Source organism: Natator depressus, chromosome 5, assembly GCF_965152275.1.
Source record: "Natator depressus isolate rNatDep1 chromosome 5, rNatDep2.hap1, whole genome shotgun sequence".
NCBI classification, from domain to species: Eukaryota; Metazoa; Chordata; order Testudines; family Cheloniidae; genus Natator; species Natator depressus.
In genome coordinates, this window is record NC_134238.1 from 19,721,982 (window position 1) to 19,743,048 (window position 21,067).

The 21,067-nt window shown below is 38.6% G+C and overlaps 1 protein-coding gene across 2 annotated transcripts in view; it reads left to right on the forward strand.

Annotated features, from left to right (window-relative positions):
• WDR7 (WD repeat domain 7) overlaps positions 1 to 21,067 on the forward strand; it is a 346,874-nt gene that overhangs the window by 8,329 nt on the left and 317,478 nt on the right. For both annotated transcript variants that reach the window (XM_074952395.1, XM_074952396.1), the window contains exons 2-3: positions 12,985 to 13,156; positions 14,932 to 15,038. In XM_074952395.1, coding sequence (XP_074808496.1) covers positions 12,998 to 13,156; positions 14,932 to 15,038 — 266 coding nt within the window. In that variant the 5' untranslated portion in view covers positions 12,985 to 12,997. The remainder of the gene's footprint in view (positions 1 to 12,984; positions 13,157 to 14,931; positions 15,039 to 21,067) is intronic.

Genomic DNA, 21,067 nt, shown 5'->3' on the forward strand with positions numbered 1-21,067 from the left:
GCCATGATAATGCCGTATCGTAGGATCGAAGAAATTTAGTGCTGGAAGAGATGTTAGCAGGTGATCTAGTCCATCCCCTGCACTGAAGCAGGACCAGGTAAGCCTAGAGTCTAGACCGTCACTGACAAGTGTTTGGCAAACCTGTTCTTAAAAACCTCCAATCATGGGGATTCCACATCTTCCCTTGGCAACCTATTTCCTGTACTTAATTGTCTGTATAGTTAGTTTTTGCCCAAATGTAACCAAAATCTCCCTTGCTGTGTGTAGATTAAGCCAATTCTTCCCAGTCCTACCTTCAGCAAACTTGGGGACCAATTGATCATTATTCTTTTTGTAACAGCCCTTAACATATTTGAAGACTGTTATTAGGTCCCTCTTCAGTCTTCTTTTCTTAAGACTAAACATGTCCAGTTTTTTAACCTTTCCTCATAGGTTGATTTTTCTAAATCTTTTATCATTTTTGTTGACTTTCTCTGAACTCTCCTCAATTCTTCCACGTATTTCCTAAAGTGTAGTGCCCAATACTGGTCATACTACTCCAGCTGAAGTCTTGCCTTTGCTGAGTAGAGCGGGATAATTACCTCCCATGTGTTGCCTATAATGCTGCTTTAATACTCTCTCTGAAGAGTGTCAGCCTTTCTCGCAACTGCATCACATTGTTGGCTCATGTTCAATTTGTGATCCACTATAATCCCCAGACCCTTTTCTGTGGTAATACTGTATAGACAGTTCTTTCCCATTTTGTATTTGTGCATTTGATTTTTCCTTGTAAATGTAGTTCTTTGTTTATCTTTTTATTTAATTTCATCTTGTTGATTTCAGATCAATTCTCAAATTTATCAAGGTGATTTTGAATTCTGATCCTGTCCTCCAAAGTGTTTACAATCCCTCTCAGCTTGATGCCATTCACAAATTTTGTAAGCATGTTCTCCATTCCATTATCTGAGTCCTTAATGAAAATATTGAATAGTATCAGACCCAGGACAGACCCTGCGGGACTCTAATAGATGCATTCTTCCCATTTGACAACAAACCATTCAGAAGTACTCTTTGAATATAGTCTTTCAACCAGTTGTGCACCCACCTTTTAGTAATTTCATCTATACCACACTTCCCTAGTTTGTTTTTCAATTGAAGGAATTAAAAGCATGTGCAAAATTTGAAAATCTAAACAGTAAAGGCAATATATCTGACACATTAGTGTCATATTAAGTTCTATAGTTTACATGCTTCAGACATGGGGAAGAGTGATGGACTCATTAAGGATAGGCTTTTAACTCATCTTAGATTTATTATGCTGAAGCATCTTGCTCAGGTGGTGATTTCAGTTATACTTTAGTATACCAACTTGCTTGGTTTGGTGGTGACTAATTTACTGTTTTACACATTAGGTGATATAAAAGTGTCCCATGCTTGAGTTCAGTGATAAATATCCAGTTTCTTAAAACTCTCAACCTTGTTCTTTGGTTTTCTGTTGAGAGGCCTCTAGACTCAATTGATCCACTTGATATATCTTGTTAAGAATGAAAATGCAATTTAGTTTGGAGAGGACTCTGGATTGAATAAAAGAGGTTTATATAAGATTTTTTTAATCCAGAATTTCAAGGAGCACGCCTTGTTTCGGAAATGCATGGATTACAATAACTTTGCTCAAATAGATATGATCTGGGTTAAATTCCTATCTTTCTTTCCAACTATCAGTCATAAATTTGTGCACCAGAAAGTAATTTGAAATAATTTTTCAGATTAATGCATTTGATCTCCTAAATTTTGACTCTCATTTGAGTTTAAAATTTATTTAGTAGTGATTTTTCCAGTTGCAGAATGCATAGTAAAAATGTTTTAAAAACATTGTATTTGTTTAATATGATTATCTGACATTTTGGACTCTCTTGTAATTTAAGGAGTTACTTCCTCACTGACTAAATATGAACATAAACTTGGTAATATAAGACTTCTTGTGTGTGCATATTAGTTTGTGGCAGGGATGCTCTTAAATCCTGAGCTGCTAACACTGATGATTTTATCAGTTTTTCTTTTACTATAGAAAACAGAATTGAAACTCTCTGTTAATAAATGTGTGTGCAAAATATTTGTGTATATTATGGAGACATCAGTAACTGCTGCTTCTTAAGATGGCATTGAGCCTGTCACTTGTAGTTAACCACGACTGAAATCCTGTTTTCCACACTTCAGTGATTGAACTTAGGCCTGGTCTACACTGGGGGGGAAGGATCGATCTAAGTTACGCAACTTCGGCTACGTAAATAACGTAGCTGAAGTTGACGTACTTAGATCTACTCACCGCAGTGTCTTCACTGCAGTGAGTTGACTGCTGCCACTTCCCCGTCCACTCTGCTTGATTAGACTAGACACGATAAATCAACCCCCGCTGGATTGATCACTGTCTGCCGATCCGGCAGGTAGTATAGACAGAGTTTCCAAAATTGGCACAATAACACTCAAGAGGACAACTGGGTTTCATATGTCTTTTTTCCCCCTTAAGTGTTTACTGATTTTTCTGTGAAACTCCCTTTTAAAAATGTTTGTTTTTTCACACTTTTCTTTAGCTCGCCATACATAGCACCCTAAGTGCGTAAGTGAAGTTTGGAATTTATGGCAACTGTGCTTATGTGGACACAGCAATTAAAAAACCACAGCTGGCCTGTGCAAGCTGACTTGCTCTCACAGGACTCAGGCTAACGGGCTGTTTAATTGTGGTGTAGACATTCGGCGTCGGTCTGCAGCTCGGGCCCTGGGACCCTCCCAGATTGAGCTCCAGCATCTATTCTGCAGTTAAACAGCCACTTAGCCGAAGCCCCATGAGCCTGGGTTTTAATTGCAATGTAGACTTACCCTTACACACACTTCTCTTAATATTTTGGATGTAGCTACTTAATTAAACATACACAGTTATTTCTCTTATTCAGGATTAATGTTTGAGCTATGCAAAGATTAGCTAGTGGAAATGTGCAGATCCATCAGATACCTGAGTTATGGACAAACACAATTTAAAAAAAAAAAAAGATTTTCTCTTGACATTTTTTCTAGATAGCTGTATTCTGCATTCACCCCGGTGAGGCAGTGGGCAGCAGGACGTATAAGGGTGGACCATCAGGAAGAGATGGAGCATGAGGGGGAGAGTGAAGGTCTGTGTAGGATGGGGAAGAGAAGGCTGATAGACCCAGTCTTAAAGGGGACATGATGGGCTGAGTGGGCTTTGGGGAGATGCATGGCAGGTAGCAGGATTGTACAGAGGGCCAAGAGAAGAGGAGTGCCTGGAGACATTGGTGGAGGGAAGCAAAGGGAAGTATGCAAGAGGAAAAAGGGATGGGAGAGGTGGGCACAGAAGGAAGGGGTGTGGCACTCCACTATTGACAAGTCTCTTATGATTCATCAGAGTAAAGATCCTCTTCCTTTGCTTCTCCCTTACACAGGCCTCTCCCAACTCAGACACCAATTCCTCCTTCATATTGCCCTCCACATAATTCTGTTTCTCTCTCTCTCTCACACTCATTCACGCACACACACGGTGATTTGAAGGTGAACTGCAAAGTAGGTTAAATATATCAGAATGGAGAGTAAAGTACATGATATATTAAAACAGCCTTTTTTTCCTTCAGATTTTTCTGTTTGTGTTTTTCCAGTGGTAAAATAGGTCTTCGGCAATTTTAAAGTTCCTGGAATGTAATTTATCCCATCTTAATTCAGTGAATTAAACTAAACCAAATTAAAGCCACTTTAATTCTGAATTAAGCTAAACCAAAAATTCAGTAAATAAAGTAAACTGAAGTTAGGCTACTTTAATTCTGAATGTGTCCACTCCGGGGGTTTAATTCAGTTTAGCTAATCTACCTTAAATTCACACATATAGTTCATTTGGATTAATTTTCCTGAATGTCATGCAAGGAAACCTTTAGGCTGGAAGAGATACAGCTCACTTTTAGGCATCCAACTTTAATGCCACAAAATTGCCAGAGTCCTCCAGAGAAGAAGTACTGACAACTAACATGTGATACTGCATTATGTAATTATTCATTCCCTTCTGCTTTTTGATCATTTGCTAGTAGATAAGTTTGTCTGCTACTGTAGCTTGCAGTTCATTGATGTAAAAGTATTGATTGCTTAGTGACGTTAAATGTGGGTTTTGTTTTTTTTTTTTAACAAGAGATGTATTTGGTATTCAGTAATGATAGAGAAGCTGTACCCATCATAGCCCAACTTGTTCATCTGTTAACATGAGCCGGTTCCTGAAAATGAAGTTTTTAATGAAGGCATTGAGATACCATAATAAAAAACTAGAAGAAAACAGGTAGTTATGGAGAATAATCTGTTTCTTTTTCTAAAGAACTTCATCTTTAAACAGTCTGAGGGTTTGCAGAGTTGTGTTTAGGTACAAAGTTCTGAAATTTAAATACCTTTTCCAGTAAAAGTATAAAAATAGACAAATTTTATTTTGCTGTTTATGCCTATATTTTTCAAGAAATTTCTTACATTTTGCAGGATATTTTCTTTGTTTGTTTTCTACAAGGTGTTTGGATGTGAAAATGTTCTAAGTCTTTTTTATGAGTTTGTAAATATTTTTCTGAAACCTTGAGACTTGTGAAATTCATAGTTAATATGTAATGTGGGTCAGTTAAGTTTTTTATAAATTAGTTGATTAAAACATTTAACTTTGAGTTATGTGGAAAAATTGCAGAGGAGAAGAAATGAAGCTTGTGTTTTTAATAGAGAAACATCTGCATTAACTTTGAAAATATTGGCATTGGCATCTGGAAGGTGACGTAAAATTGAGTTATTACAAATTAAGAATGTGCTACTGTTAGTTTCCTGGGATATAAGCAGTAGGAAATAAAGTCATGTGTACAAAGTATTTTCCATAGTGCATATTGAGACTGTCACTATTCTGTGTATTTAGTGATGGATTGCCATTTTGTCATTTTTCTTCAAAACTATAAACTGTTAGTTTACATTCCCGGTGAGGTATCACTTAATTGTGATTAACAAATACGGATGCTGGGTTATTGTAGTGAAAATAATAGTTTATTTGTTGTTGAGACCATATTTTTTCTATTCATAGAGGTGAAAAGAATGGCACATATGTTTGTATGTATAAAAAGAGTGCAAGGGTAATACCTTGTTTTCAGTATTAACTCTAGCTCATCTTTCCACACCCTTTATACAAGTGCTATGGCTGGAGGAGTGAATTTTTGGGAGGCAGATCAGGAAGAGCGCTTTGGGAAAGTGAGGCTCTAGTCCAGATGTTGTAGAACTGGAGTAAGTCCTGCGCTAACTTTTTCTCTTCAGTTGCTGATAAACTCCTTATTTTTTCTTCTTATAAACACTAAGCCTTGAAAAGACCTTGCTGTCTGCAATTTTTTGTTTTAAGACATTCCACTAGTTTACAAAGCGGTCAGGATGATTTATGCGGTGTTGTAGCCATGTTGGTCCCAGGATGCCAGTGAGACAGCGTGGGTGAGGCAATATCGTTTATTGGACTATGATATGCAATTTTTATTACCGTGCACAAATCCGTGCACCGTGCACAAAGTGTAGGTGTAGGTGCACAAAGTGTAGGTGCACAAATCCACCACTTTTGCTTTAGTTTTAGATACAGTTGTGGTTGTAATTTTTGTGTATATGTCGCTTTGAAAATCTATTTATTAACAAAATTTTGCTAATATGTTTTAGCTAAAGTATTTATGAAATATCACAACTCTTCAATAATGTACTGTTCTGATTAGAAGGTAACCGTATATGGGTTTTTAAATTATTTTTTCTTGCCTGTGTTACAATTCAGTTATTGGGAACAGTCAGGAAGGGAACAATTGATCTGGCATTGCATAACAATCAACAATAAATTTTCAGGCATGTTGCTACAGAAAGTCATTCTGATGTAATTTGATCAGTATTGTAGTTACCACTATCTACCTTGGTTCTGCACTATTCTTGTTTGTTAAATCATAGTTCTTTATAAATGTAGTCTAATCAAACACAAGATGCAGGCTGCCACAAATTGATTATCCACAGTAAGTGACAGCTCATGTTACTCACTTGGCTTGGGCTTTGTGGAAAAAAATTAGTATCTCTGCTGCTTTATGGACTTTGCCACTTGGTAGCTATGATGTATTCGTCAGTAATTTTCCAGAACCATGCTATTCTCACTGTGAACATTTTCTATGTTTCTATATATTCAAAATTCTACCCATTGCACATTATCCATTAAAAATATGCTACATTATAGTGTTGGGCCTCGCTGGCTGCATACATTGTTATTTATGGTGTTAAATAACTGTAGGCAACACTTTGAAAAACACACACAAAGTTTCCTCCCTGAAGCATCTGCATGGTAACTTCAGTTTATGTGGGATAGCACTGTTAAGCCAGGGGATGTTGAAGGCCAAGATGAGCTTAATGTAATACTGTATAGGAAACCTGAAGGAAACAAATGTTTTGAACAGGGAAGGTTTCTTGGCATACAAAAGGCGATTCCAAACACCGGGATGGTATAAAAGCCAGGATTTTGGGGGACGAGACAAAAGGCCAGATTCGAACATAAGAACGGCCATACTGGGTCAGACCAAAGGTCCATTGAGCCCAGTATCCTGTCTTCTGACAGGTTTCAGAGTAGCAGCCGTGTTAGTCTGTACTCGCAAAAAGAAAAGGAGTACTTGTGGCACCTTAGAGACTAACAAATTTATTTGAGCATAAGTTTTCGTGAGCTACAGCTGACAGTGGCCAATGCCAGGTTCCCCAGAAAGAATGAACAGAACAGGTAATTGTCAAGTGATCTATCACCTGTCGCCCATTCCCAGCTTCTGGCAAACAGAGGCTAGGGACACCATTCCTGCCCATCCTGGCTAATAGCCATTGATGGATGTATCCTCCATGAATTTATCTAGTTCTTTTTTGAACTCTGTTATAGTCTTGGCCTTCACAACATCCTCTGGCAAGGAGTTCCACAGGTCGGCTGTGCATTGTGTGGAAAAAGTACTTCCTTTTGTTTCTTTTAAACCTGCTGCCTATTATTTCATGTGGTGATCCCTAATTCTTGTGTTCTGAGAAGGAGTAAATAACACTTCCTTATTTACTTTCTCCACACCAGTCATGATTTTATAGACCTCTATCATATTCTTGCTTAGTCGTCTCTTTTCCAAGCTGAAAAGTCTGAGTCTTATTAATCTCTCCTCATACGATCAGCACGGGAGTTTTGACCTGTTCCGTTTCTGACCTGGGCTAGTTCACCCCTCCTTAGGCAACCTGGTGACCCCAAGCTTCCCAAGTAACTGGGATTACAGACACAAACCACAGTGCCTAGCTTGCATAAGCAAGATGTATGGAATCTTATCTGCATATGCCAGTTCTGAATTTGGTTCAATGGGAATAATTAAGAGGAGAAAGACAATAAAGCTCAAGTAACATGCTTGCAGATGGGTTTGAGGATGAAATTCTCTGTGGGCTAACTTCTCTATTTGAGCAATTTTATTTTTTTTAATTTTGTCATTTTAGAAGCAAAGTGGGAGGTATGTGTGTTGTTTGTTTTTTTTTCACCTTAATTTGCCGAATGCCTTTTTAGTTCCATTTTACAGTATTTAGTGTTGGAGTTGTTGGGAACAAACAGACTTTGTCATGTGTGTTCACAAAGCTCCTTTCTGTAGTGCACAAGTAGGAATAGTGCATGATTAACTTACTTAGGTTCTATCTGAATTTGACTATACATCAGCTTTACTCCGGCTGCTTTTCTGGGCTTGGTCTACGCTAGCAACTTATGATGGTATAACTACGGTGCTCGGGGTGTGGAAGATCCACATCCCTGAGTGACGCACTAATATCAACATAATGCCTGGAGTAGAAAGCACTGTGTAGATGGGAGGGCTTCTCCTGTCAATATAGCTGCTGCCACTTGGGGAGGTGGATTACAGACGCTGATGGGAGAATCCCTCCCATAGGTATAGTTAGTGTATTCACTGAAAATGCTGAAGCTGCGCCACTATAGTAGTTAAGTGTAGACAAGACCTAAGTCATTTACTTTGTAATTTAGTTGGAGTCTGAGCTCTGGTAACATGCTAAAAGATACGTGTGGTGGAGGAAGCTGAAGGAATAGTTAGGGTATGTCTACACTGCCCAAATTACAGAGCGGCCGTGGCAACGCTGCCACATGGGCAGTGCAGTCATGCTTTATCGCCGGGGGAGAGCTCTCCCGGCAATAAAATATAACCACCCCGAACGAGGGGTAATAAAGCACCGTCTATACTGGTGCTTTTCAGTGCTAGAACTTTTCAGTCGGGGGGGTGTTTTTTCCTAGGTCCTAGGAGGTACAGTGTTTTTAATTACCCATAAAGCGTCATGCACATCTACATAACAGTATGCAGGAGGAATGGCATTTCCACGTGCTAGCACAGCCCTTTTCTCCACCCCATACTCAGATATTTAGCTGTTTCAGTTTTGAACTGTGACATAGTGTTGAGACTTACACAGGTACATTTGATACCAAAATGAGAGATGTAAGAGAGACTGTGCCCTGTTTGTTACACTTCTCTGAATTGTTAGCAAATAAAAGGAGACGAAATGGATCTTTTTATGGAAGCTTTTATAAATTGGACTGGCACCTTATAAAATGATGCGGGGTAATTTAAGTTTCAACATTTTTATTTATTAAATGCAAAATACATTACTAAGGTATTTTAAGCTAAGCAAGTTAGTTGGAAAGTGCAGGAAAATTTTGTGTATATAGTTTACTTTTACTCTGTGTACAGATTTCCTCATGCTTGATTGGCATAAACATGTTCCATGCCAAAGGGAAGATATGTAGTTTAGATAGCAGAGGATTGATATAAACAGAAGTTATTGGAATCAAATTGACTAGCTCTGCATAAGCAGACTTTCACTATGACTGATTCATATATTATAAACAGTCAAAATAGATATAAAAACATCACATAAATGATGAATAAACTTTTTAGAGTGCTAAAGAAAAAATATATCTGTAAGCACAAATGTAATCTTCTGTTCATTCTAGTTATGTTTTTTAATGGTTAGAATTCGAATATCAGAGCATTTTCTACCCTCTAAAACTATGGCGGGGGGATGCAGGAGAAAAGGGGAGATGTGAAGGGGCAGCGGCAGGAGGGAAAAAAATTGATTTCCAGTATCAGGAAATCAATTTTTTTTGTCCAAATGAGGTGTGTCAGCATGTATTTGGCACATTAATAAGATATTAAACTTTGGACACCCCATAATAAATTGGCATTACGTAATAATTTCAGTTGGTCAGCAGCCATGAGGCTATCATAGGAAATCACCATGGACCAGAACTACTCTAATTTACTGAACTATGTCACAAATAGTACCAGCATAGTTCAAATGATAGTCTTTGTAAAGCACAGTACTTCTCTGAAAAATGACTTTGGAAACCCATAATGCAGTTTTACATACAACATTTATTTGGTTACAAAGTTTAACAAAAAAAAAAAGTTAAAAAAAAAAAAAACCTGCCAACTTTGCAAATGCAATCAGAGATCTTAGTCTAGACCCTCTTGTAATACTGCTAATAAATAATTGTCATGCTTTTTTCTTTCTGGCTTATGCCAGTACCATTAATAAAGATTTAGTTGATAAAATTCTGCTCTCCATTGCATCTGTGCAACATGTCTTTCTTCACTGGGAGCAGAATTTGCGCCTGGAATTATAACTTGGTCAGCAATTATGTTAAAAATGCGCGAGCCAGAATTCACCTTACTCTCCAATAGGATTGTTGGATCTGCATGGATAACTGGAATAAAAAGCAGTAAAAAAATTGGTGGGGAAAAAAAGAAGGTCTGCAATTCTGGCTCTGAATACACACAATTCAGCAATTCTGTTGAGTAAGAAAGTGCTGGTTTTTTTATACTTAACTGTTTTTCAGAATTGAGCCACATTTTATAATAGCTGCTACATATTTGCTGCCTTTTTATAAGAAATTTTTTTCTTTAACGGTGTTCTGAGCTAGTACTAAAAATTGCTTTGTTTCCTTTAAAAATTCCATCTGCTTAGAGGAGAGGTCACTTAGCTATACAGTATGTGTTATGATAACATGGGGAGAAAATTTAGAAAGGCACTGATTACATAACAAGTTAGCTGTTAACTCTCAACTTGCTGCCCATCCAGGCACAAACTCATCATATGCTGCTGTTCGTGGTTCTGAGACCCAAGTTGCATTTATATTATCAAAATTCTCCAGAAATGGTGGAAGTTATAGTGTAGACAGGCACAAGTCTTTTGGGTGAGATGACAGAGGGATGGTCTACATTACATAGTTAGGTCAACGTAAAGCAGCTCATATTGACCTAATTATGACCGTGTCTACACTACAGCCTTGTCCCACTGATGTAACTGTCCTGCTATACTGACATAATAACTCCACCTCCACGAGAGGCGTAGGGCTTATATTAGTGTAGGTGGGGTGACGCAGTGTCCTTGTAGACACTGCCTTACATAAGTCTGCTCTTGGCTGTCTTGTCAATTTCACGGAAGAAGCAGTGAAATTGGCAAGAAAGCTGGACAGCGAGAGCACCACTTCCCCTGCTCCTCTGGAGAGCTGGGTGGCTGGACTGGCTGGGAGGTGGGGGGAGAATGAACCCTGCTCCTGGCTGGTATCTGGGGCAAGAAGCCCAGACGGCTGGACTCCACTCCCAGCTGGGAGCTGAGGTGAGGAGGCTCACCCCTCCCCCGCTACTGATGGGGAAGTGAGAGGTGAGAAGCCCCAGGTGGCTTTCCTGTTCCCCAGGGGCAGCTAGGCTATTGCCTCAGTTTTGTAGCTGGGAGTCATGAAATTGACAAGGCTGCCTGGCTCTGGGTGGGGAGTGGATGCAGACAGCTGGACTCCTGACAGGGAGCTGCCAACAGAGCTGAGGAACCAGGCTCTTCTGCTATTTCAGTTTGCTAGGCCATCTTTGAGTGTGTGGCTAACCAGTTACAAAATATACCTAATCTGATTGGGGCTAAATTTGAAACAGTATTTTGGATTTGAAAAGAAACTTTAAAGTACTTAAAAGGTTAGCCATATTGTAGAGGGAACCATCTGGCATGTGCTAGAAGGACGGAAACCTCAACAGGCTTTGTGTTCAAACCAGAAATGAACTTCTCTGAATGTTCAATCCTATTCTATTCTGAGTTTAAATACAAGAACTGATAAAAAAGTAGATAAAGACAATTTATTAATCTTGTTTTTGCAGTCCACTGACTCTCCTCCACCCCACCCCTTCCAAACTAGATAATACACCCATTGGTCCAAGTGAAATAGCTACTTTTAGACCTATTCAAACATCTGAGTTTTGGCTGGAGGCTTTCTTTCCCCCTCTGCTTTCCAGACCCTGATGAATCTGGCTTTCTGGTTGTCTGATAATTTTTTATTTTTTTTTTAAATCTCTGTTAGCTGACTTTCACTTAGCACCGTTGTCCCAATTTCTGCAAGGCAGCCATGTTGCCAACTTTGTTGAGTTTTTTTTATTGTGAATCTTGAGATATTTGGTGGGTGGGGGTGGGGGTGGGGGACTGTCTCGGATCTTAAGTGATTTGATTATGTGAGAATCTTAGCTTCCATTTAGCCCCCACCTCCCAAACCTTCTAGCTGCATAGTTGCAGAGAAAAGCTTGGAAATGTGAACCTTAGAGGCTCAAAAAGCAAATAGAAACAAAATGGTTTTAAAAATCTCCTGATTTCTAAGTGAATTTCATTGCTTTTTGGAATGTGACCCATGTCTCTTGAATGGTTGGAGCTGGCAATACTGAGACGGGAGGAAGCAGAAAAAGTCAGTGTTGCTTACTCTAGCAATTTTTATGACAAGTCTCTCAGTAGTTGGTGGTGTTCTTAAAGCGCCAGGTATTGGAGTCTTCTGACGACGTGAAAATCTGGCTTTCATTAGGGGAAAAGATGTAACCTTCTAGTCCTCATGGTTGCAGAGACAAACTTGAAAATGTGCTGTGAGTGCACCGTAAAGGCTCAAAATCCAGAAGGCAAATAAAAAGAACCTAAAATATATTATTTTCAAAAATCTGCTGATGTTGTCGTAGCCATCATCTTTTGTGTTAGGCCCCAAAACATCATGAGATTGGCTAACTTTTTTTTTTTTTTATTGGGGTCACAATTGTTCAGCGTAACATACTGTAGACTAGTCCGAATATGAATGAGGAGACTGTAATAACCTTTGACTGTTCTGTGAATTGTAACTCTCTGGCTAATACAGCACACTTTTTATGCATTTCAATATTATAAACGTAATTTAGAAAAAAAACCTCCCACAATATCAGCTCAGAGTAATTCAAATAAAAATATTTTTGGGATTTATCCAGTTAATCTACAGAATATTGCAGTGCCTACTTTCAGTTGAGATTTTTAAAATATCAAAGTATTTTTCAAGTCAGTATTTTTTAAATGTCAGATGAATGAGGAAGAAAATAAACCATGTCAGGACGCTGTTGACTGGGCATCTAGCAAATAGATACTAGTATACGCTACTTCAGACATTTACTTCTTAAACACTTTGGGTAAGAGAAGAATGACACTTGGGGAAAAATGGCTGAGTTCAGTGTTGAAAAGCCACCTGTTAAAGTGTAAGCAACACTATATTATAATACAAACTCTTGCATGCATCTTGAGGTTCTAATAATATCACAAACCCCTGAGTTTTACAGATGATTTCTTAAAGTATCTTTCTTATTCTGTCCCTGGTTAGTATTTGAAGACACATTTTAAAATGTTCAATGACTAGGGAAAAAAATCTTGAGCACGTTTTGTATTTTACAGTAAGTATAACTGATGATGATGATGTTAAGTTTGTCTGGGGATGAGGATGTGGTAAGTGAATCAGCTCTGACCAATACCGTAATCTTTTTGCACAGTTTATAGAGTTTTGGTTTTGGGGTTTTAAATCCTTAAGGCTGCCAAAATGACAAAAGCCCTGAAACCTTACATCTCTGATATTTATGATCTTGATAAAATTTACAGGAGTGAAAGCAAAATGGCAGGAAACAGCCTTGTTCTACCAATCGTGCTTTGGGGTCGCAAAGCTCCCACACACTGCATATCAGCCATACTGTTAATGGATGATGTTTCAATGATTGTCACAGGATGTCATGATGGACAGATATCTCTCTGGGATCTTTCATTAAATCTAGAAGTAAGTCTAAATCTTGAATTTTAATGTTTCTGTATTTAAAGGTGCGTATCATTATCCTGAAAACGGATTTTATACTTTGGTATAATTATGTCTGTTCCAGAAAATATGCAGTTTTTTTCACACTGCTCCTTTATCCCTCCCCTCTTTCTCACAACTAATCCCTGATTTTGTACCATGAACAACTCAGTGTTATGTAAAGAGCTTGGTCTACAATAGATAATTTAGCCAGTACAGCTAACTTAATATACGCTGCAGTTCTTATAGTAAAAGATGCCTTAACTGTTAAGTCTTTTTTTAAATTCTCCTCAAAAAGAGTATTTGTACTGGCTAAACAATTTGAATAACACCTCAGTTATGCAGTTGTAGTTTGCATCTGCAAATCAGATTAGCTATCCATGCAGGATTTCTGTTGGCCAAAACTCTAAACCCTAGTGCCTAGTATTCAGTATTAATTATTGATATTCATAGGCTTAGTGATTTTTTTTTTCCAGAAGAGATTTGATTTTTTTAAATAAAAAATCATTGCATCGTGGAAAATCAATAAATCCAGCTGAAGATTGGTATCTCGTGTCACTTGTTTCTGGGCCTTTCGTTTTGGGGGACAAACTGCTAGATCAATTTGACATGAATGACAAATGTAGGTAAACTTTTTAGTTGGGGTTTGAAGCCAGTAATTGCTCATCTCAGCTGACAGCCAGTAGCTGAAATGAGAGTTCTCACACATGCCTTTCCAATCCTTGTTCCGTGGGAGCTAATGTTGGCTAGGGTAATTAATTATTAAAGCCAATATTTCTCTTCCCATGTCTGATGACCTTTCTTGACCCAGAAGCTGCAAAAGCTGCTGCATTTCTTTCAGCTTCAGCTGATTGGTTTATGAAAACAGACATCTAATCTTGGAAATTTACATTTAATTTTTTTAAATACTAACTTTTAAAAAAGCACATCCTTATTCTTCGGCCTTTATTTCTTTAGAAACAGGATCAGAAGGGGGATTGGTAATTTGAGATTGAGACTGCTTACTTACAGGTTTCAGCTGCTGACTCTTACAGCTGCAAGTGCCCATCTCAGACGGGCTTTTATGGCCTATAGTGATTTGCTGGAAACAAATAGCTTTCAGTTAAAAAGCAATCCTCTTAGAAAAGCAGTAACACAAATCAGGCAGTGGAGTTATATTGGGTAACTGCGGTTCTCAAGCAGTTAAAGGCACTTGTTTTTTTAACCCATGCCCATGCAAAACATGCAAGTGTCTAATACAACCAGAAATCTTTGGGTGGAGTGTATATTTTTAACAGGAAATACTAGCTACAGGTCATGAAGTAGATATGGTCTTTCATAAATTTGAATAATTTTTTGTTTTATTTTAAACTTTAAATTTAAAACCCTTAATTTTGAGAAAGGACACGGTTTAATGGAAACTATGAATTAATTAGTTTTGTAGTAAAACAGCATGACTTATCCAAATTTAGCATCCGATTTAAAAACCCTTGGTAGAACCAGGTTGAATAAAGTTATGGGTCTTTCAAATACTTTCATTCCAGCACCTGTTGGCAGTTGGTTCTCTTGCACAGCAGACCAGCTTGTCATAGAGCTAGCTTGTAATAAAATACTCATACTTTTAAAATATTATATTACCACAGGTGCACTAATAATGCATATCTATCTATCTATATAAAATCTTCTAGAAAACTTTTCTTGTCTTTCTGGTTATGTGATTAACTGCTCTGTTAATAGTAGGTACAGTGTGTTTACTGTATACTTTACTTCTGTAATTCTAGATTAATCCCAGAGCGCTGTTGTTTGGTCACACAGCTTCAATTACATGTTTGTCCAAAGCCTCTGCTTCCAGTGAAAAACAGCATATAGTGAGTGCATCTGAAAGTGGGTGAGTTTTCTATAGATTAATTAATATGTAGATTTGTTGATTTAAAATAAAGGAAATTAGAGATGGAAGAGAGAGAGAGATCCGGTCACTTACAACAGAGTATCCCTTTCCAGTGGAGGTTTCCTAAAGTATTTTTATCTAGTCCTTTAAACACCCTACTTCCAAATAGTCTATGTGATGGGACTTCTCTAACCTAAGAACTCGATTCTTCTTGAAATTGCCGTTAGATCTAGAAGTAAGTCTAAACCTTGTATTTAATCTTTCTGTATTTAAGGTGTGTATCATTGTCCTGAGAGAAGTTTTTATTCTTTGGTGTAAATGTGTCTGTTCCAGAAAGCATCTGATTGTTTTCACACTGCTCCTTCATCCCTCCCCTCTTTCTCTTTCTCACAACAAATCCCTGATTTTGCACCATGAACAACTCAGTGTTCTACAAAGAGATTGGTTTACAGCAGATAATATAGCCAGTAAAGCCTACTTAATTTACACTGCAGTTCTTATAGTAAATATGCCTTAAAATTTAAGTCTTTTTATTTTTTTGTAATTCTCCTCAAAAAGAGTGTTTTTACTGGCTAAACACTTTGAGTAACACCTCATTATGCAGTTGTAGTTTGCATCTGCAAATCAGATTAGCTACCCATGCAGGATTTCTGTTGGCCAAAAACTGATTGTCTTGAAATTGTGGCAAATCCAGATACCCACATCGTGATGAAGAGGAAACAGCTGCCTATGTAGGTGAACTCAAGCTTAGCTCTCACTTAACAACCAAAAATACTGGCCCATTGCTTCTGAGAGACACAGTTTTAAATCGGGACAATGAACAGGCATGTGTTTTTACTCACCATGCCTTTGCCTGTCTGTAGTCAAGCTCTCAGTGACTTCAGTAGGTGCAGGATAGTCCTGCTAGAGCTTGTTGGTGGGGAATAATTCCTAATATGTAGCTTAAATTTAATTTCTTTTCTATCATTTTATTAATATTTATCATTCGGTTCTCCTTTGTTCACTGTTTGAAGCTTTTCTCATTAGTTGAAAAGGATAATATTGGAAAATAAGTTTTTAAATAAAGCATATTATTGGTTAAGTTGAGTAAACTTTCAGTGTAATGCAGAGGATTTAAACACACAACTCCTATTGACATTAATAAAAATTAATCATGATTAAATCACATGGTACTATGCTGAAAATTTACTCTCTAATGTAAACAATGCCTTAATTAAAAAAACCAAACAACACCCCCAAATGATGCTATAGCAACTGAAAAGAAAAATGTATAACAAGTTGTATTACACACTTATGTTTTAAAATCTGTTGATGTACTGGTAAAATGCGGCTTCTGCATTTGAACTATTTTATTCTGAGGTTTGATGAATCTGTAGAATGTGAATGTACTTTGACTACTGAATAAAAGGTAACCAAATATCCATCTGTCCTTTGTCTATTTTGCTGTGTACATTTTCTGTGTTAATTTTCTATAACCACAACCTCCATATCTTTTGAGACAGTCCTCTATGGTTGGACTGTTTTTCTTTTTCCATTGGAGACTACCAATAGCAGAGTAGCTGCTGTTTGAGCATTGGCCTGCTAAACCCAGGGTTGTGAGTTCAATCCTTGAGGGGGCCATTTAGGGATCTGGGGCAAAAATTGGGGATTGGTCCTGCTTTGAGCAGGGAGTTGGACTAGATGACCTCTTGAGGTCCCTTCCAACCCTGATATTCTATGATTCTGTACTGTCTGTATAATTTATTTGAAAGTATTGAATAGTGTCCTGTTTAACTGCTGCAATCTGATCTTTGTTTTGGAGAAGCAAGCAGTTCATTTTCAAAAAAAATGACCTTTGTGACCCATCCCAGCCAGCAAATATTACTTCAGCTGGTGCATGATCTGACCATGTAATGTGGAGAACTTTTGCAGAACTCGTCTGCTTCATTAGACATTTAGGAATTAACATTAGAGCTATTCTAGTATGTAACGGATGATGGTATGAATAAAATGTGTAATCTCTTTCCCCTGATGCAGTTCTCTCCAGCAATCTGAGAGAGTGAACTGTTGACACAAGGGAGTTAGGGCTGCATCTGCTTGTCTATCCACCTTGTCCTTTTTTTATAAGATCTGTCCCAGTAAGGATTCTGTGTGCATTTGAAATCTCCTCCAAGTATAATCTTCCTTTTCCTGAAGTGTTGGCAGTGTTTTAAAGAAGTCCTTAAAAAAGATTTTTGCTTTTGGTTGGGAGTATACACTGATGTTAAAAACCCAGCAATTGTGCCTGTCAACCATGTAAATTGTCCCTCTTATCCTTAAATTGGTCTTTAATTTGAAAAGGTATGTGTTTATCAAATACTATGCCCACTAGTCTGTTCTTTTCTTTGGTTGAAGCAAAAAATGTCTGCTGAAACCAGTTAACTGTCATGACCATAATTTATCCATCCTGAAATGTGTTTATTGAACAAGAATAATCTGTGGGTTTTTTTTTTTTTTTTTTTTTTTTTAATTCTATTCTACCATGGCTTTTTTCCCTGTTAATGACATCATTGAGCCCTTTTACATTCAAAGATGTCACTTTTAGGAAGACCATTGAGAGTAATTGTTTAGCTTATTGAAAAACTTGAAATTATTGTGATATTTAGCTGTTTGATGTCATGTATCCTTCTCTGGTCAATGTCTCACCTGTTCTGATTATGTTGCATTCATGATTGTGTTCCTGAATATAGCCTGGTTTCTGTTTGTAAACTTCCATATATATATTTCTTGTATTAATTCCCCCCGCCCCCCCGCATCCTGATTTTTCCCTCTCCTCTCCTGCATTCCCCTTACTCTAAAACCACAAATAAAATACCAACATAACATGTAAAATAATCCCCAAATGACTGTGCTTTGCTGAACTCTGTACTCTACCCACGAACGCTTGGATTTCTCTTGCAATCCAAAGGAGGTACAATTTTCACTTTGACCCTCAACCTTAGGGATAGATTACCATCTGATCATTTGAGTTATGGGGAGGATTTACACAGAACCCCCTAAACACTCTTCCCAATCCCCTCTTTATTTTCTCCAATCTCCTCCATCTTTGGATTCCTTCCTGCCCCCTTTGTCGTCTTGTCCTTTTATTTCATCTGTGTTTTAAAATACAGAACCCAACTGTTAATGATCACCCCCAATTAAAGCAAATTCATACTATTTCCTTTATAGCATTTACATAGTTATTCAACTGTTCATTCCTAGTGACTCCCAAGAAGTGCCTTCTGGTTAGTCTTTAGGTTATTCTCAGGTGTCCAAGTTCTCTTGTTCAGCTTCACTACTGCCATTGCCAATACAGTCGCTAGAGACGTTCTTTTGTCTTTTCTTTCCTATCTTCTTTTTCCTGGATTTCACTGTTTGCCAAGAGTTTTTCAGAAGCTTATCTGTAATTACTGCCTCTGGAGATTCGTCTTCTACATATGAGATTTGGATTTTTATCCCAAGTGGCTGGAGTTTGTTCCCCCCCCCCACTTTTTTTTCAAGCTTCTAACCGTATAATGCTGATTTTAGAACCGGAATGAGAGTTTAAATGGGAATTCCCACCTGTAGCAGATATCTGAGTGTTGCTGTAATTTCCCCCAGCTCTCTCCTCTTTTCTAAAGTTAGGGCAGAGAGGCCATGAAAAAAATTGCAGCTTGTGGTCTTTGAATATGAGCTCTGAATGCTCTCTGGCTTCCTTCCTAATTAATTTTTTCTGCTGATAATCATGAATTTTCACATTAAAGTCTCTAGGTTTATTATTATTGAGGGAGGGAGGTTAGCAGCATCCTATGTGATCTCTCCACTTGTACCTCTTTTAGGAAGCTCAGATATAACAACTCCACAATTAATGTTTTTGCATACCAGATTGGGTTTCCTCTTTCAGCATCTCCAGGCAGCCCCTTATTTCTGTTGTTCCTTCTCAATCTGTCAACCAATTTAAGATGCATCTCTGCAGCTCTGCTCCATCAGTGCCATTCAGCTCTGCTGTTCTTTTTCTCTCATATTTGCTTTTCTTAGGCCAGTCTCTAGCAAACTACAAAGTCCCTTCCTTCCTTCTTTACTGCAAGAAGTTCGGTGTCTCATCATTTCTCATGGCCTTAAATTCAGATATCATCTGCAGAATGTAGCCATTTAATTTTTCCTCAGCCCTGGCATTTCTGCCTAATATGGCTGCCATGTATTCACTTGGAGTCTGACAGGTCTCTCAATGCAGTGAGCCAGAAACACTCTTCTTAATGAGGTATCTTCTTAAAATTTTCATATTTTCTTGGAGAATCAATCCTCTGCTCTGTCTTTTTTGGGAGTTAGCAAGGCAATCTACCTCCAGCATCCCCTCAGAGCTCAGCCTTCAGGCACCCCTGTTATTCTGGCCCCTGTTGATCTCCCCTGATTAAGCTAGTTTTAACAGTCATGATCTTCTTCCAGTGCTATTTACTGTGGTGTGCATATCCTCCATGCACCTGAGACCAGAAGATTTTTCAATAGCAGTGTTGTTGGTCCAAGTCTGTGCCCTATGCTTCCTCATGTTCAGAACCAAGGGCGCATAAAGGGCAGTATGGACTGACCTCCTCTCTAGTTTCTTTCTACTACTTGTAGTCTGTGATGGAGTCATTTAGTGTCCTCAGCTTTTGTTAGCTGAGGACACTAAATGTCCTCACAGTCAGACCCACTTTTTTTTTTCTTGTAAATATTTGTTCTTAGATAGTTAGCTGTTAGTATTATTTAGATGGCTTTGGGATTTTACCTGCCCCTTTCCCCCTTACTAGCTCCACCATCCAAGGCACTTACTGTGCCCAAGATACCAGGCTTTAAGCCCTGCCTGGCTTGCTCCCTGATCTTCCCAGTTAGTGACCCTCACAGGAGCTTCCTGTACTGTTTTAGGAAATTGCACATTCCTTTTAAGTGCAAAACTGCCATTCTTTTTCCTCCAGAATAGACAGTCTGAGGAGTTTTGGCTCTGCAGGCATTTAATGGAGCTCTCTCTTTGAGACCCCTTTCTGATCCTAAGCCTTCCTGCTCCCTGGGACTCTGATTGGAGCATCCAGGTAGTGCCCACCAGGCACTGATGCTGTGTAGCTCTAGATCTTTGAGCAAGCCCAAGGACTTGTGTGAGAAGAGGCATGAGGAGGGTAAAAGCCCAAACACCCCCTCAAGATGAGGGATAAATTATCCCACAGCTCCTCTAAGAAAAGGACTGCTTCTCCCCTACCATTGGCACCAAGTGAGACTCCACACCCTAGTCAGGTGAGTCTGGAACTCATGAGGAGTACCTGTCAACATCAGCGGTACCAAGTGCTAAGAGTGCGCTGAAACTGTCTACGCCAGGGGAGGGACTGACCCCTGTACCTACTAGAGAGAGAAGGGACCCTTCATCTGCACTAGCGGTACTGCACTGCAAGAAGACTGCCTTGCATGAAACACACACTGGTGGATCCACCTAGAGTCAGGAGTCCTATTGTGACAACTGGTCTATAGCTATTGCTTGCTTAGGAATTTAGCATGGAAAGTAGGTCAAATTATTTTCAATAAGGAATGGTATAAACTGGTGCAAGGGAACCAGACGGAGACTAAATAGTCTAAACATAATAGGTCACATTGGTATAATTCAAGGACTGTGTTGAAATCATGGATGTGGAACTGGAAATTGATGTGTTTGAATAGTAGGCGTGTTTGGACAAAATAATGCGGGGATGGGCTATTTCTCCCATCACTGCCTTTTTGGGTCCTTAAGGAAGGAGACTGTGTTGGGAGAAGAACCCATGGATGCTACTGGAGTGAGCTTCACCACCATGGTTGTCACCACCACCATATCTTGGAAGCGCAGACCTTCGTTGTCCTAATCCCAAGGGATGTCATGACCAACTTGGGATCCAGATGACATTGCCACTCCTACTGGCTCCATTTGAATCCCAAATACCACCTGAGATTAAATGGGATTGGACTTTAGCAGCAGCAGCAGGAACAACAGCTGTAGCTCATACCAAATAATGTGTCTCTCCCACAAAAGGACAGTTATTACCATATTTGATACT